At 41.0% G+C, this 14,692-nt stretch overlaps 1 protein-coding gene across 6 annotated transcripts in view; it reads right to left on the minus strand.

The window, feature by feature from the left end:
- Positions 1-14,692, minus strand: part of LOC107079982 (Fanconi anemia group A protein) — a 32,413-nt gene that overhangs the window by 9,083 nt on the left and 8,638 nt on the right. For all 6 annotated transcript variants that reach the window (XM_069181388.1, XM_069181387.1, XM_069181390.1 and 3 more), the window contains exons 12-28: positions 14,501-14,613; positions 13,817-13,893; positions 10,729-10,870; positions 9,742-9,875; positions 8,120-8,230; positions 7,284-7,379; positions 6,635-6,694; positions 6,284-6,372; positions 5,703-5,763; positions 4,909-4,958; positions 4,416-4,492; positions 3,316-3,423; positions 2,612-2,742; positions 2,226-2,296; positions 1,552-1,651; positions 623-804; positions 11-107 (exon numbers count right to left, since the gene is read on the minus strand). In XM_069181388.1, the coding sequence (XP_069037489.1) occupies positions 11-107; positions 623-804; positions 1,552-1,651; positions 2,226-2,296; positions 2,612-2,742; positions 3,316-3,423; positions 4,416-4,492; positions 4,909-4,958; positions 5,703-5,763; positions 6,284-6,372; positions 6,635-6,694; positions 7,284-7,379; positions 8,120-8,230; positions 9,742-9,875; positions 10,729-10,870; positions 13,817-13,893; positions 14,501-14,613 (1,699 nt within the window). The remainder of the gene's footprint in view (positions 1-10; positions 108-622; positions 805-1,551; positions 1,652-2,225; positions 2,297-2,611; positions 2,743-3,315; positions 3,424-4,415; positions 4,493-4,908; positions 4,959-5,702; positions 5,764-6,283; positions 6,373-6,634; positions 6,695-7,283; positions 7,380-8,119; positions 8,231-9,741; positions 9,876-10,728; positions 10,871-13,816; positions 13,894-14,500; positions 14,614-14,692) is intronic.

The following is a 14,692-nucleotide window of genomic DNA, read 5'->3' on the forward strand; positions in this document are numbered from 1 at the left end:
AATTCTGTACCTTTTTGAAGAAGGCTTTGGGTATGTAACCTTGGATATTCTCAATGGATGATGCAGAAAATTTGCAAAGGCCATAGGAGACTGCTGACACGCAAAACCTAATTTAAAAAGGAAAGAGAGTTATTTTCTGGAGAAAGCAGAACATGTTCAAAATGCTTTGGGCTTTTACTGGGACATGATAAAGCACTGCAGCCCTGTACATGCCCTGCAATAATCTAGATCTTATGTTTTTAATTTTTTAAAGAGCCACACATGTTCACAGAGAAAATTAATCATCAGCCTCATTTCATCTTTGAAATGCGTGGTTTATTTCCGGAGACCAGGGATATTACAAACCTAACACTCACCCAGAATAGTCAGGCAGGATGCAGAAAATGTATTTTTTACTTGGGCAACACCCAAACCCATAAAAAAATCAGGTGCTTACATGTGATTGGAAAATCCCTGATAACACCCCAGGAGTGTCTAGCATCTCAAATTTCAGTGAATATATCGCTTGAGTTTCAGAAAAACGCTAATAATACCCAGTACTTTGCAATGTCCTGAGGCCTGCAGACGTAGGTGTAAGTGAATCAGAAGAGCAGCACGTACAAAACGAAGTGTGCACTGTCACCTCAAGCAGAACGTCATGGTCTCCTCTGTGTTGCAAGCCAGTGAGCTGCCCAGAGCTTCGGCAAAGGACTCCGAGCAGGAGCCCAGAACACTGGTATCAAGAGGAGCCAGCGTCCGGGACTCATGCAGATGCACCACAAACACAGACAGTCCCAGGATGTGCCCGGAGCTCAGAGAGGATCCCTGCAGAGAGAATACAGAGGAAAGATACACAACAGACCCGCTTTCATTAAGTTCTGACCCTATATCTCAGTTCACTTTAGGGTTATAAAACTGGTGGAAGGAACTCCCCACAAATGTAGACTTTTTTATTTGAAATGGGAGGTTGTTTTATGAATCCATTTAGGCTGGACAAACACTCACAGGAACATAAAAAAAGTTAATTTTGAGAAAAGGCTTTTCAGCCCCTCTCAAAAGTCAGTGCTCATCATTTTTCTACACACTAAGTGATTCTGTCACAGAGTCAAGCCTCATTTTGAAAGATATCAGCATCCTCCGCATCTGCTATTCCAATAATTCATTCCATGTATTGATAATTCCCTATGTAAAAAGTATTTTCTAGCATCTCCCCAAAAGTGAATTTTAAATTTCCAGATATATCTGTGCATTCTGTTTACTGAGCATAATTTGAAGTAACTGCAAAGGGTCAGCATTCGTGTGTTGGAACAATTTACAAAACCTTGATCAAATCTGCTCTTGTTTGTGCTTTACAGCTTGAGCAATTGAATTTCTTCTTGAACCACGAGAGCTGGGCTTATGACTGTGAAAAGGTCACTGCAAACCCGTTCAAAAAAATGCAAAAAGTGACACACAACAAATGAAGACCACAGCAAAACAATACATTAAAAGCAAAGACAGCTTCACAACATCCCAAGAAAAAGACATTTAAGATGTTTTGCATGACGAAATATTTTAAAGACATGTCATTACCTGACGGCATATTAGGTACCACAGCCTATTTAGGAGGTTTTGCAAAAGCTGCCTGTGCCCATGCAGCATCTTCACAAACAGCGAAGCCCAGTCTCCTTGTCTGCAACGCAGGACATAAAAGCTGGGCATCATCCCAATAGTCCTTATAAATGTGGTTAAGGATGCAGGAATTCAATCACATAGCATGTTACGCACTTCTAAGCTAGTGATATGAATTGTTTTTTGTTGCCCTGCTTAGAAAGGTAAAAAAGCCTTTGCAATCTCAGCACGGAGATGAAGTATCTAGGATCAAGCTCAGCTACAGGAGTACACATGTGGTACACTGGGGAAACATCTGCTCACTGAGAGACAACTGACTGGCTAAATCAACTCAATACATCAGTTTATATAAGTTTTAATCATGAATTAAAATGTGGGTAACCATACATCTTTCCGATCTTAAAAGAGTCAGCACTTTACAAGGTTAAATGTGAAGGGAAAACTATCAGATGAGCCTGAATTTTTTAAAGGGATTCTATTCTTATAAAAATTACAAATAAGAAATGGCCCATCTACTGTACCTTGTTTGGATGTCATCTGCTACAGATACAGCTCAACACTCAATATTTCCATTTTTAAAAAAGTGACTGAGTACACCCGTCTGTTAGAAGCTGCTGGCCAGTCCATATCCTCACCTGTTTGGAGGATTGATCTTGGAGACATTCATTAGGTTCTGACAAAAATTCTTTAGTATTATGTCGGTGACCTAAGGAAATAATATTTTCACATATCGTTATCATTATCAATCATTATTATATTCTCAGGATATTGCAAGTGCTAACAGTATCACATTACATTAAGAACATTTTCTTTTCTTTGCTGTTCTGTATCAAGCCTTGACACTTTGTAATATTATTAACACTTTTTTTTACCGTTATACAAATTATGTATCTTTCTGTAGGATTCACCTCTGCAGGCTCATATTCCTCTGCATACAAACTAGCTGTACGAGTACATTTCTCTTCCATTCTTGCCTGCAGAAATTATTGACGTTCATCTCTACAATGCATAAGACACTTACTTTGGTTTCCAGAGACTCTGCGCTGGGAGATGTAAGATTGATTTTTAATGGGGCTTCTGAAGGCAGGTCATTTGTCTTGTTAAAAAGGGTTTTCAGTGTCTCTGAAATCAGCGACAGGCGGGATGAGATATCTGAAAGTAAGAGAGATGTTGATGGAGATTTGAAGAAGAAAAAAATAAAAAGGAAAATTATTACTTCAAAGCCCAATTCCCCAGAGTCAGCAGAATGTGCTTTTATTGCAGTAAAAGTGATATGGGTATGAGGTGTTACTTCTATTCTGGATATAGCTGTGAGTATTTAATCAACTTAACTGCTTTATCCTACAGATGTTGTCACATCAACCTCAAAAGGGGCAACAGAGCAAAACTGCGTGAGAAGCATCCATTCATTATCTGTATAGTCAGTGTGTTTCTGTGTATACTGGAACGGTTGAGAGCTTAAAAAAAAGAAATATCGGTTTGGGTAACTAATTCACAACCAAAAACGCAAACCACACTGTGTGAGGCCCTCTGGGAATGCAGCTTGGCAGTCCGATCCTAGTGACCATTCCTGGGATTTCCCCAACGACTGGTGCCATTGACCATACAAATCCAGCCCCAGACAGAGTTTCCGACTCCAGTGAAGGTAATGAACTGACAGAGGCTCCGGCTTTATCCAGGATGTTCCCAGGAATGTTAGTGACTTCAACACAGCCTGCCGCCTACCATCCGCTACGCCCTTCTCAGACAGCACGGCGGTCAGGTCCCGCAGCTCTGCCTGCAGCTGCTCCAGCGGCCCCCTGGGCAGGCTCACCTCCACACTGCCCTCCCCACCTGAAAGCACAGGGGCACAGGCCAGTCACTGCGCTTTGTCAGCGGGGGGCACACCTGGGCAAGACGAACCAGCAGTGCCTGCAGGAAAGACTCGTGCCGTCTCATGTCTCACACGTAAGACAACACCAGGCAACAAAGTCTGGTTTGGCTCTTTATAGGTATCATATGGTGCAGGTTCATTGGTGAACTAAAAATATACAGGAAATGCTTATAATATCACAGTATGAAACTTACAATGTCACTGTATCTGCAATAAGTAACGGACAATAAGAATTTATACCAACATTTAGAAATTACTACCAAGTGTCATACAAGTGCAAAGCAGCTGTAATCTACTGAATATCTGTTTCAATTCTATCACCAAATGAGCATGCCTGAACTGATACAACAGCCATATCCAGTCAATAAGAACAAATGAACTTGGAGTCAATGAAAGTAGTCCTTTAAATACATTTGTATAAATGTTGCATTATGAAGGGCAATTTTGACTTATAAATATTTACAATCTCTCTCTAAAGAGCTAATGCCATATAATTCTCTAACATTGCTAGACCTGACCTCCAGCAACACATTCATATCTCTGATAAGATTCGGAGACTGCCTAATTTTCTTAATTCTGTGTTTTGTTGCTGATGCCTTATTTCATTAAAAAATAAAAAAAAAGACAAAGAAACGTCTTCAGCTTCTCCAACTGTGTCTGCAGCGTGCTACTTGCTAACTGCTAGTTGGTCTCTTTATTAAGAATATAGATCCACCTGCAGGGCTACAGAGCCTACAGTAAATATAAATCACTTGTCATTGATTTTTATCTCCACATCTCTCTATTTTACAAGCCATTCTGATTTTACTCTAGCACACAAAACCGAAAGGAGTGGTAGGTTTATGGATTTAACGTAATATGCAAGAGCTGTTGGAAGACTCGACTTGGGTGGCACTCTGAAACTATCCTGCTTTGTAAAAAAACTGATGATTTAGAAAGTAAATCCACAAACCCTCAGGCTGTCTCTGCTTCTCCTTTTGACAAGCTTGCAAATAGGCTGCATGCATGTTTCCTGGAATTTTATCAGCTCTGAAAGAAGGAAAGAGAAAAAAAGACTTCAGGGTAATTCTGACTCTCTCCCTGCTTCTATACAAATTACATACAGAATTTCAGGATGAATTTAAATGAGAGCCAAGTTTAAAATGCATTATACACAAGTGTAAAAACTTTAGTTGATCTATAAATCATACTAAATATTTTAACAAGTCCAGGAAGATTTTGATAACTCTGCTGGCCAAGGTTTGTGATGTAAAAACTCAACAAATTTGCATGCTTTGCTAAAACAGTACCCTCAAAGCAAAACATTGAGTCATCACAAAACAAAGCCTCCAAGATTAACGCACATTTCCAAGGCAGGATCTGTCATAAATATTTATTTAATCAATGCCTTCTGGTGTTTTTGCAAATAAGCCAACCAGCTTGCACTGCAATGATGCACAACTTACTTTCTGAGGGATTCGATGAAAGCCATCCGAGCATCTGGTTTGCCAGGAAGCTGGAGGGCAGTAAAAACAGAAGGAATTAAAGGTTTACAAGGATATCTGGAATCTAGAACAATTTTAAAAAGAATGATTAATTTGTCAGCAGTGATATAGCCTCAGTTTTTGATCTTACGTTATGCCAAGCAAATCCTATTTCTTGGGAAGACACTAAGGGATAAAGAAATTGTAGCATTTGTTCCTGGCTGATCAGAAATCCTAACAAGCTGTCACTTTGGGGCTTTTTCATTTTCTGCTCATCTTGGCCTTTATCAAGAATAGCCTTGCTGTTTATGTTATTTGTTCACAGGTGCTCAGGAAGAATCAGATTCTAACTGTTGCTAGACAGTCCAAAAGAAAGGAGAAGTAACATTCAGACCTGCTTCTTTGTGTTTGTGCTCTGTGACTCCTAATGATTTTTCTCAGTACTTTTACTGATAATAAGGAGTTTTCATGAGTACTGATTACACAACATGTTTTTTTCTAGATTGGGCATTAGCTGTGCTGATTGATCTGGTTAATCCGAATAACATTTCCAATGCAAGTACTTAGTAGAAAGTGCTTTCCTCAATAAATCTGAAATTACTACTGCAATAATGCAAAACAATAAGTGAGGAAAAAAAACAGAATGAAGGAACAGTCAAAAAATATCAGGCACAGCTACATGGTAGATGATTCACTTTCCAGCTCAAAGCTAAATTTAAGGCAAGCTTACCTAGTGTAATGCATGGCATTTACAATGAGAATTCAAGAATACTTACCAAACGAGGTGTGAGCAAGACTGGCAGAAATTTAGACATGTAGTAAGGTCTTCTGAAAATACTACAAGATACAGGAAACAAATAGGTCACCCAATGAGATCTGTTCTGACCAAACTCATGACCTGAATATTAGGACTGAATAATATTAATAATATATGGTTTGACAATGTAGCCATGTCCCATCCCATTCTTCCAGGAGGATTGATCTGAGGTGTTAAGGAGTGACTGAAATGCATATGCCACTGATTATCCTAATTCCAGCTGGGTGTAGATCAGGAAGGTGGTGGATAAATGTCTCAACAGAGCCAGAGAGGTACAGTACGGTCTGTCACAAAGTAAGGCTGTTCATTGTACTAGCATTTCTTCATGTTCCGGTCAGGAAGTGTGCATCTTTATTCTTTTAACAGATTAATTTCACCTGCTGGTTTCAATTTGTTTTACTACAAAGAGTGATACACAATACACAATTATATACTACACTGCAAAATCTGTGTCTCATGTATTGGTCATGTTCAATTGACATACTGTGGACTGTCTTCTGGATTATATCACAATATATGGGGAAATAAAGGCAGTAATACCTGGCCTCCATCACGTTGGCAGGGATCCTGCCTATTTTCTCAAACAGAGAGATGGCCTTCTCCACGTCCTGCTGGGCCTGGCACTGGGGCTGGCAGTTATTTGTGGGCAAATGGAAAAGAACCATGAAAGTAGTTTTGACTGTCATTCATTCACATTGTTTATAAAATTTGTGACATGTGTGTACATGCAATTGATCAATGCAGCTGGTGTACAGTTCGCCAAACTTCACACTTTCAAATTAACTTTCCAGATTCAGTCCAAATTAACTGCAAATATCTAACTTACAATGTTTTAACCTGAATTCACACATCCCGTGAACATGCAGAGGCAAAAAGGTGAAAATCTTTAACCTGCTCCGGTGCTCCAGATCCTGACACAACTTCATAAAGGCCCATTTCCTCAAAGGAGACCTACAGTATCAGGGACAAAAAAACAAATTTAACAGTACTGAATTATGGGCTGTTAAGTTATGAAAACTCTGGGTTACCAGTTTCACAACATGAAAAATAAGTCTAAAACAAACATATTCTGTTTATTCAAAACTGATCTGATCTGCTGCTCAATTTACAGATGCTTCACCTTCAAGAAGTCATTTCCACCCACCCAGTTTCTAAACTCTTCCTCCAATTCAGGGTTGCGGGGTAGCCAGAGCCTATCCCAGCAATGGTTGGGCACACCCTGGACTGGACTCCAGTCCATCGCAGGGCACGCACAGACACAGACACCCATCCACTCCCATCAGAGCCAATTTTCCCAGAAGCCGTTTAAGCTAATAGTATGTTTTTTCGGACTGTTGGAGGAAATTCGCGCAAATACGGGAAGAACATACAAACTCGACGCAAACAGTACTGCAGGTCAGGAATCGACCCCAGGGTCCCAGCGTTGCGAAGCAGCAGTGCTCACGTAAATGATCAGCACCCCTTTTCTTTCAGAATTTCAAGGAGCTCTGGGAAATGCAGAGGTAAACTGTCAGAGGGGGATCAGATTCCCGAAACTTACCTTGAGGTCCGCCAGCCTGGTCTTGGCCAGGGACACGTACTCCTGCAGAAAAGACCGGTACTTCGTGGGCACATAGGGAGGATGAAGCACGTGGACCTGGTGGACAAGGAGGAGAGCAGCGTGTGAGAGAGGGGTAGAAGAAAACGCAGCCCAGAGCACGCCACCAGATGGCACTAAGGACAAGAGATATGCAAGAAGTTTGATTAACACAAGTCTGAAGTATTACGGGTTGGCTGCCGTTTCGCCGCTTTTAACGATCAGCACTGCAAGCCCCCTCGGTGGGGGACGGAAACATGGGAGTGGTTTTCAGATTCCGGCCATCGGGGTTTCATTCACTCCGGAGAGCTTTCCAGCTCTGCCTCCGGTCAAAACCTCGTGCGCAGCGGCAGGGCGAGCTGGCCAGCGAGGGCAGGGGTCAGCAACACCTGGAGGAGGCTTCCCCTCGACCAGGAGGAGTTCATGAAGTCATAGATCATAAACAACAAAGCAGTATAAACACTGTGAAGAGCAGGAGGGCTCAATGTTGATTTTCTTTAGTGAAAGAGTGCTACAGTATATAAGATGAAAAAGAGGTCGATTTAAAGATCATGTTTAGTCTCTCGCTCTCATCAAAAAACTAAATATTTCTGCTTTATTGTCATTTACAAACAAGTGTGGATCAAAGTGGGGGGGGGGGAGGGGAAGGGGGGGGAATAAGGAATGGGAGGTTTGTCATGAATTCAGTCTCCCAAGGGCAACTTGCACTTTCACACTCTTGTACAGCTCTGGCTATTTTGAGCTCAGGTTCCCACACGCTGTGGCTCAGCGGCGTCCTCTTACAAGATGATATAAAACACCTTCAAGTACTGTGGCGGCTCGAACGGCACCAGGTCTGACAGGAACTTGAGCAGGAACACCAGGGACTTCTTGCTGTTTCCATGGTAACCGCTCGCACTCCCAAAGGACATCTGTGAAGAGGAAGCCACAGGTTGCAACTGAGCATTTTGGTTTTAAAAGATCCGCAATCAGATCATTTAAGTGACTGTGGCTTTCCTGGCATTGTCTTTCTCCCCTTCTCTCTCCCTTTGACCTGACCAGGAATGTCTCTCTTCAAGGCCTTGTGTCCATTTTCACCCAGACTCCTCTTCATCTCTGCACATCCTAATTCACCTGTGGTGCTGTTGACCATGCAAAACTCTTTACCTCTTACTGACCACAGCAATGGAAGAGAACCATGTCCTTCTAACCTGCAGCGCAGATCTGCATCTACAACAGGACAGCAGCGTCGCTACCCTCAAGCCTGATCTTTTCACTGCTCAGAAGCTGAGCCAGGAGAAGCCTGGTTGGTACCAGAACAGGAGGCCTGTAAGGATTTGCTGCTGCGTGAGATATACTGCACACAGCGAAAATCAGAAATGACTGAGATTCAAAACAGCCCGGTGAATCCGGCTTTGTCTGTCTTTATCCTTCCTAAACTTCGGTTAAAAAACCTCAATTTCTTGGCCCCAAAAAAAGTTTCCATCCTAACAGTCCCCAGAGATGTTATTCTTAACCTGCAGATTAGCAGTGCTTCTAAATCCAGCCCTGGGTGCCAGCGCCTCGGTGGTGCTGACGCTCCGGTGGAGCCAGCAGTGAAATGCTGTTCCGAAAACAGACTGCTAATTGCCAAGCCCAGCACACCCACATGACACTCTGAGTGCACTACAGCGGATAGTCGCCTTTCAACGCTTTTCTTTATTTATACCTTCTGGGAGACACGACCGGCATTTTATGCAAGCAGACTCGATTTAACAGGGGGCATCTTTGTTAATTAAAAAGCAAAAAAAACGTTGCATCTCTCAGTGTTCTCACTTTTAGAGTCTAATCTAATTTCGGTGTTCTCTTCTGAAACATGACCATTTTTTGCTCACACGACCAAAACGTTTTGTAAGTCATACACAAAGTTTAAAATAAAAAAAAAAACTAAAGTGCGTTCACACTTTTAAAATATTGACCCACAAGAGGCTGACATTGAAACCAGGAACACAAAAGCACTTTTGAGAAAGTTAGACAGCACCTCGATGACATACAGTATATTTAGTTCTATGAGTTTTATTGCTACAAGACTCTGGCTTAAGAAATGTGAAAAATGAGAAAAATAAGAGGAGTAAAACAAGCAGATTTGTAGAGTGATGGACAACACCCCTGCAGTCATATATACACTTCAAACTAAAGGGGAACGAAAGAAGAAACAAACACTAAAAACACAGAAAGACAAGCAAACAATTTTATAATATCTTATTCTGAAATATTCTAAAGATTTCTAACGTTTCCTAAACTGGCATATTAAAGTACTTTACATTTTGTGAATTTAAAAGATACTACAATGAATCTGTTAAAAGCAAATAATAAAAGCTCGCATTTCAGTGTAACAAAGCAGAACTCTTGCCTTCTCTCACAGTCCGAATAGAGTGTAAGAGCAGCTGGGGGTCCGGCATACCTTGTACCACCCTGTGTAGGACATGAACACCGCCGGACCCTCCAGGGACGCCTGCCGAGCCAGCAGGAAAGCTGTGATGAGGCTCTCCAAGTCGTACAGCTCAAAGGCTTTGGTGAGAAGCTGGGTCAGCAGATCTGAGAAACACAGGAAGGTACTGTGAGGGGTTAGACACCTGGAACACATTAGGACAGGCTAGATACAGGCAAAGATCAATCAGGGAAGCTATAACACCTGCTGACTAAGAAGAGACCGCTCAGTGATGCTATTCATATTTATGTTCAGCAGCAATACATCTTACTAGTCTTCACCTGCATCTATCTGCCTGCATCTAATTATATAATCAGCGATCAATGCCAAAGGACATCTTGACTACATTGCCTCTGCATGCACAGATTCACCTGTTCAGACTTCTTTTAAGTCATGGGATTTATGGTTATTTCTGTGCCCTGTGCCGCTATTATTTAGAGAATGTAGACCAGGAATCTCCAACTTCAGAATGCATGGCTCCATTCAATGACCAGATCTGTCAGAGGAAAACAGGTCCTGCCCATATCAGAGGACAGACCTCAGTCCTCACATTAGTAAGTCCGTTCGGTGGGTGAGATATTTACAGAGGCTGTTTCTACTTAGGTCATAGAGACATTCACATGATATGCAAAAACCCGATAAATTTTTAAAAAGCTTTAATTAATTGACACCCGTGTAAGACTATGGTTTGTCACACCATTGTGCATATTATCCATATTGAAAACTGTTCCACGGTACATCTGCGCCTCTGGTATAACTAGCAGCACCTCTACTTGACCGTACAGATTACTGACAATCAGCTTGGTCTGTTTTGACCATGGATTTGATGCCTTGGGATTTACTCAAGGTTCTTCATTGTAGATAGCCTCTGTAAAGCTAAAGCTAGACATACTGTAGCAAGGTGCATTCATTCTTAGAGGAGCCCCTGTCTTCCAGGCGATAGAGGCCCAGCACTCTCACCCTTGAGTCTGTGCTGGGCCTGTGTGTGACACACCAGCAGCGTGGAGACACTGGAGAGCACATGCTGCCAGTTCACTTCGTGCGTCTCCAGGACCTGCCGCAAGTGATGCACCAGCTCCTCCTCGCTGAACAGAACAAAGAGCTGCAAGGGAAGCAGGCAATTAAGATGTGGAATTTTAATTACTCACTAGATCAGATAATTTGGCTAGGAAGTCATACGACCTGTTTGTTAAGGTCTTAATAACTAACAAAATAGCTGTAAAATGTAGTCTTCAGCTGTCCATCCCCTTTACTGTCTAGCTGCAAACAGCGTTGCTGGATTCTCTCTTCCAACTGGAGCACAAGCAGGGAGAAAATAATCCGCAAAAATAACACTGGAAATCAGTCACAACTAACCTATTTTTGTTGTTTTGTTTTTAAAACAAACAAATTTAGCACAAGCCTTAAAATACAGCTCTGATTTTTAATCCAGAATGTTTCACACTTGCATACGTTCTTCACTCACTGAGAAAAGTTTCATCGGTGGAAAACATTTTCTCTTTAAAACTGATCACCCGCTAGTCACAGACCTAATGAGCATTCAGTGCTTTTCAAATGTATTACAATGCTGTCATCAGGCTCTGAAACTATTCCAAGGCAGGTGTGCCTGTCTTTCTCACTAGGGGAACAAGGCTGAAAGAGTGGAGAATGTGATGTGGTTTTAAAAATACATAACTGTGGAATAATTCACAGTATGGTGTCAGACAACTCTCCCCTCTTTAAAGATTCTCACAGTTAAAAAAGTTTGTTCCAAATTACTTTTATAAATCAAAATAAGTACATTTCTACATAATGACTACACAACTACATCACTAGGCTTCTGCCTGACTGATCTTATATTGTTGAATGATTAAACTCATTCCTGCTGTGGAACACAGCCTGTCTAACAGCAGGTATAGAGGCATTCTCTTGGATACGTGTTTGGTACTGAACAACGCATCTGCACAAAACTGCTTTTGAAAAATCCATTTTAATAGATACCGGCTTCTTTTTGATCCCACACTGTCTGACACAAACATTGGGTAGTCTAAATGATGGTCTCAGAAGAAATTCTAGACAGTTCATATTAAAATAATTCAGCACGTGCTTTACATCCAACAGGCATGGCAGAATAATTAACAGCTACCATTTCACATGAGAAAGAATAAGGAACATGAGGTTTTCAAAATCTGTAATTGAAATTTGAATCAATACTTGAAAAAACGGCTTGTTATCATTTATTCTACAGTCCACATTTTATTCAATTCAGTTGGAACAAAATGCAAACCAAGCTATTATCCACAGAAAGTGTGAAGTTGCTTTTCCTCATTATTGTCAACAAGCTTTGGCTTTTCTGCGCTGTGGAAGATCACAGTGAGGAACAGCAGCTGTACAAAATCACTGTATCTGCTCCTTTATTCCTCAGTGGATGTTACCCAATTGTCTGGGGACCGCTGGGAGACTGTCCTCAGTATACACTTATTCTAAATTGGACTGTCAAAGCATCCCACAGAAACCAGAAAAGCCTCTCACAACATGTCCGGTATGGGAGTGTATGAGATTGTCATTTTACAGCATGGATCTAGGGATTGATTTCTGCCTACTGTTAGCGTTCCTTTAAAAATGAACCATATCACATCCCCTTCAAACTGACAATGATAATTAACAGCAGGAGGGACAAAAGCTAATGAGCAATATGTAAATTACTTGGTGCAGTGAGGATGTGCTCATCAGTCCACTGAATTGTCCAACAAGACATGCTCAGAATTAACAAAATACTCTAACAACAGGCAGCTTGTTTTGTTCTGAGATGAAAGCAGTCTTTCAGAACATTCCTCGCCCTCTGGTTATCATAATGCATTTTGTATCTTTTCTCTTACATTTTTTATTGAATAATGAGAATGATCAAAACAACACTCCAGTGCTACATAATTGATGTGAAACGTATCCAGCACCTGGGGATCACAGGACAACAGCTGGTCTAGTCTGGAGAAAAGACCATCAGCAATTCTATTTCCTGTGAAGCACTCACAAAAACTAGCTTAAAACTGAAGTTCATCACAAAAATCTTATGGGCTAAGAAACAAAAAGAATAAGTTGTGTTAAAACTGAATGAAGGTGAAATGGCCTGACTAATGTGTGGTTTTTGTTCTATTTTTTAGCATTAATGTTCCAATACGCAGCAAGGATACAGCAGTAACAAAGAAGCACAAGTGTCAATTCAGTGAAGAAATCAGAAACTGGAATAGCTACTGTATCCTTCACATGTACAGAAAATGATTTGAATGATGTCGATTATAGCTGTTATTTAAGTGAAGAGGAGGTCAGAAAGAAACAATACAAAAAGAGGTAAACTGGGAATTAAAGATGAATCATAAAAATAGGATGGAAATATGTCCAGTGACTTCATGCAGGTTTTTTTTGAAGAAATATCAGAAGAAACATTGGGATAAAAATATGACTGTAGAGGAAAAGGTTGAAGATAATAAAAAGAATATGTAGAATAAGAATATAAATAATATTTATATAATATTCTAATACATAAGTTTAATATCAGAATTGAGCTGTTATGCTACAATGCCGGTGTTTGTCAGGAAACCCATCAGAAAGGGCCATGCCCCTGGAGGCCTTATTGTACCACATGGTATTGTAGACTTTGACCATGTGGTATAAGTTCCAGAAAGGAAATCTTTTACCAAAATGTCTTAGTAATCACATTTTTTAACTAATGAGGGCAATTCCTATCAAATTATCACAGCCCAGCTCGCTGGCACTGCTGATAACAGAAGTGCTTGAGGACGAAAATCCAAATTCTCCAAAACCGACGTGTGTGAGTATGTTCTGTGACGGCTGAAGATGTAGAAGAGATCTGGAAAACACCCCTGCTGTAAGTACAGGTCTTAACGTTTCCTCAAGAAGAGTTAAGATACATATCAGCACAGTTGTGTTTCCTCTCCTACGCAAAGACTTGTACACCCACCTTTTCCTTTGTTTCTATAATAAATTTCCAGTACTGACTATACTGGCATTTCAGTTGTGCCACTGTGAGATTTTCTGTCTCTCCTCTTACCTTACGGTACAATGAGGTCAGCAGGGGGCAGGTTTTAGCAAAGCTCCACTGCCACTGCATGCCAAGAGCATCGGACACTGGAGAGGAGGAACGGAAAGGGAAAGGGCTCATTTTGAATCAGGTCACTCTGCCGGGAAAACTGGAGATCTGTCTTTGGATAACCATAATAAAAACCTTCGTGTCTAAGGCAAACATAGATTCAAAGGCAATCTTCAGTATTGGTGCAAAGAAAAAATACTGAATATATTTTACCTTTCTGCAGGTAAATCTAACTTTCCCTGCAGAAAAGACTGACTAACATTTAAGGTTCGTGTACCAACACTTGTATGAATGTAAAGTTTTAAGAGGAACTTTTGGAAATGTTGTGTAAAAATATAATTGTTTGATTACTACAGCAAGCACAGGAAAAAGGAAACAGTTTTTCAGACACACCTTACAATTTGCGTGAGGAACCTTCTGAGGAGTAACCCTCAGGTTACAGTGGGAAAGATTAAAAGACATCACAGCAGAGCATCCAAGCAAACAAGGAAAGGTTATTTGTTTTGGTTGCAAGCAGTCAAATCTGTCCACTCTCTAGCGATTCTCATAAATGTGATTTGCCAGCAATGTTTAGAGGTATGTGCTGCTACAAAGCCATAAGTGTTAAGGTGATCATCATCCTCTAACAGGTTTTAAGGTTCTGACCTTTCAGGTGAGGCTTGTAGGTGAGGATCTGTGTGAGGGAGTGTAGGAAGAACTTCTGCAGAGTGCCGAGCAGGACAGCCCCTTTGTACAATGCTACATCAAATGCATTCATCCTGGAGCAAGAAGAGCACAATTCACAAAGAGTGTCACAGCAAGAGGTGACGTGAAGCAATTTTGGTAATTAACCGATAA

Source organism: Lepisosteus oculatus, chromosome 20 (genome assembly GCF_040954835.1).
Source record: "Lepisosteus oculatus isolate fLepOcu1 chromosome 20, fLepOcu1.hap2, whole genome shotgun sequence".
NCBI lineage: Eukaryota > Metazoa > Chordata > Actinopteri > Semionotiformes > Lepisosteidae > Lepisosteus > Lepisosteus oculatus.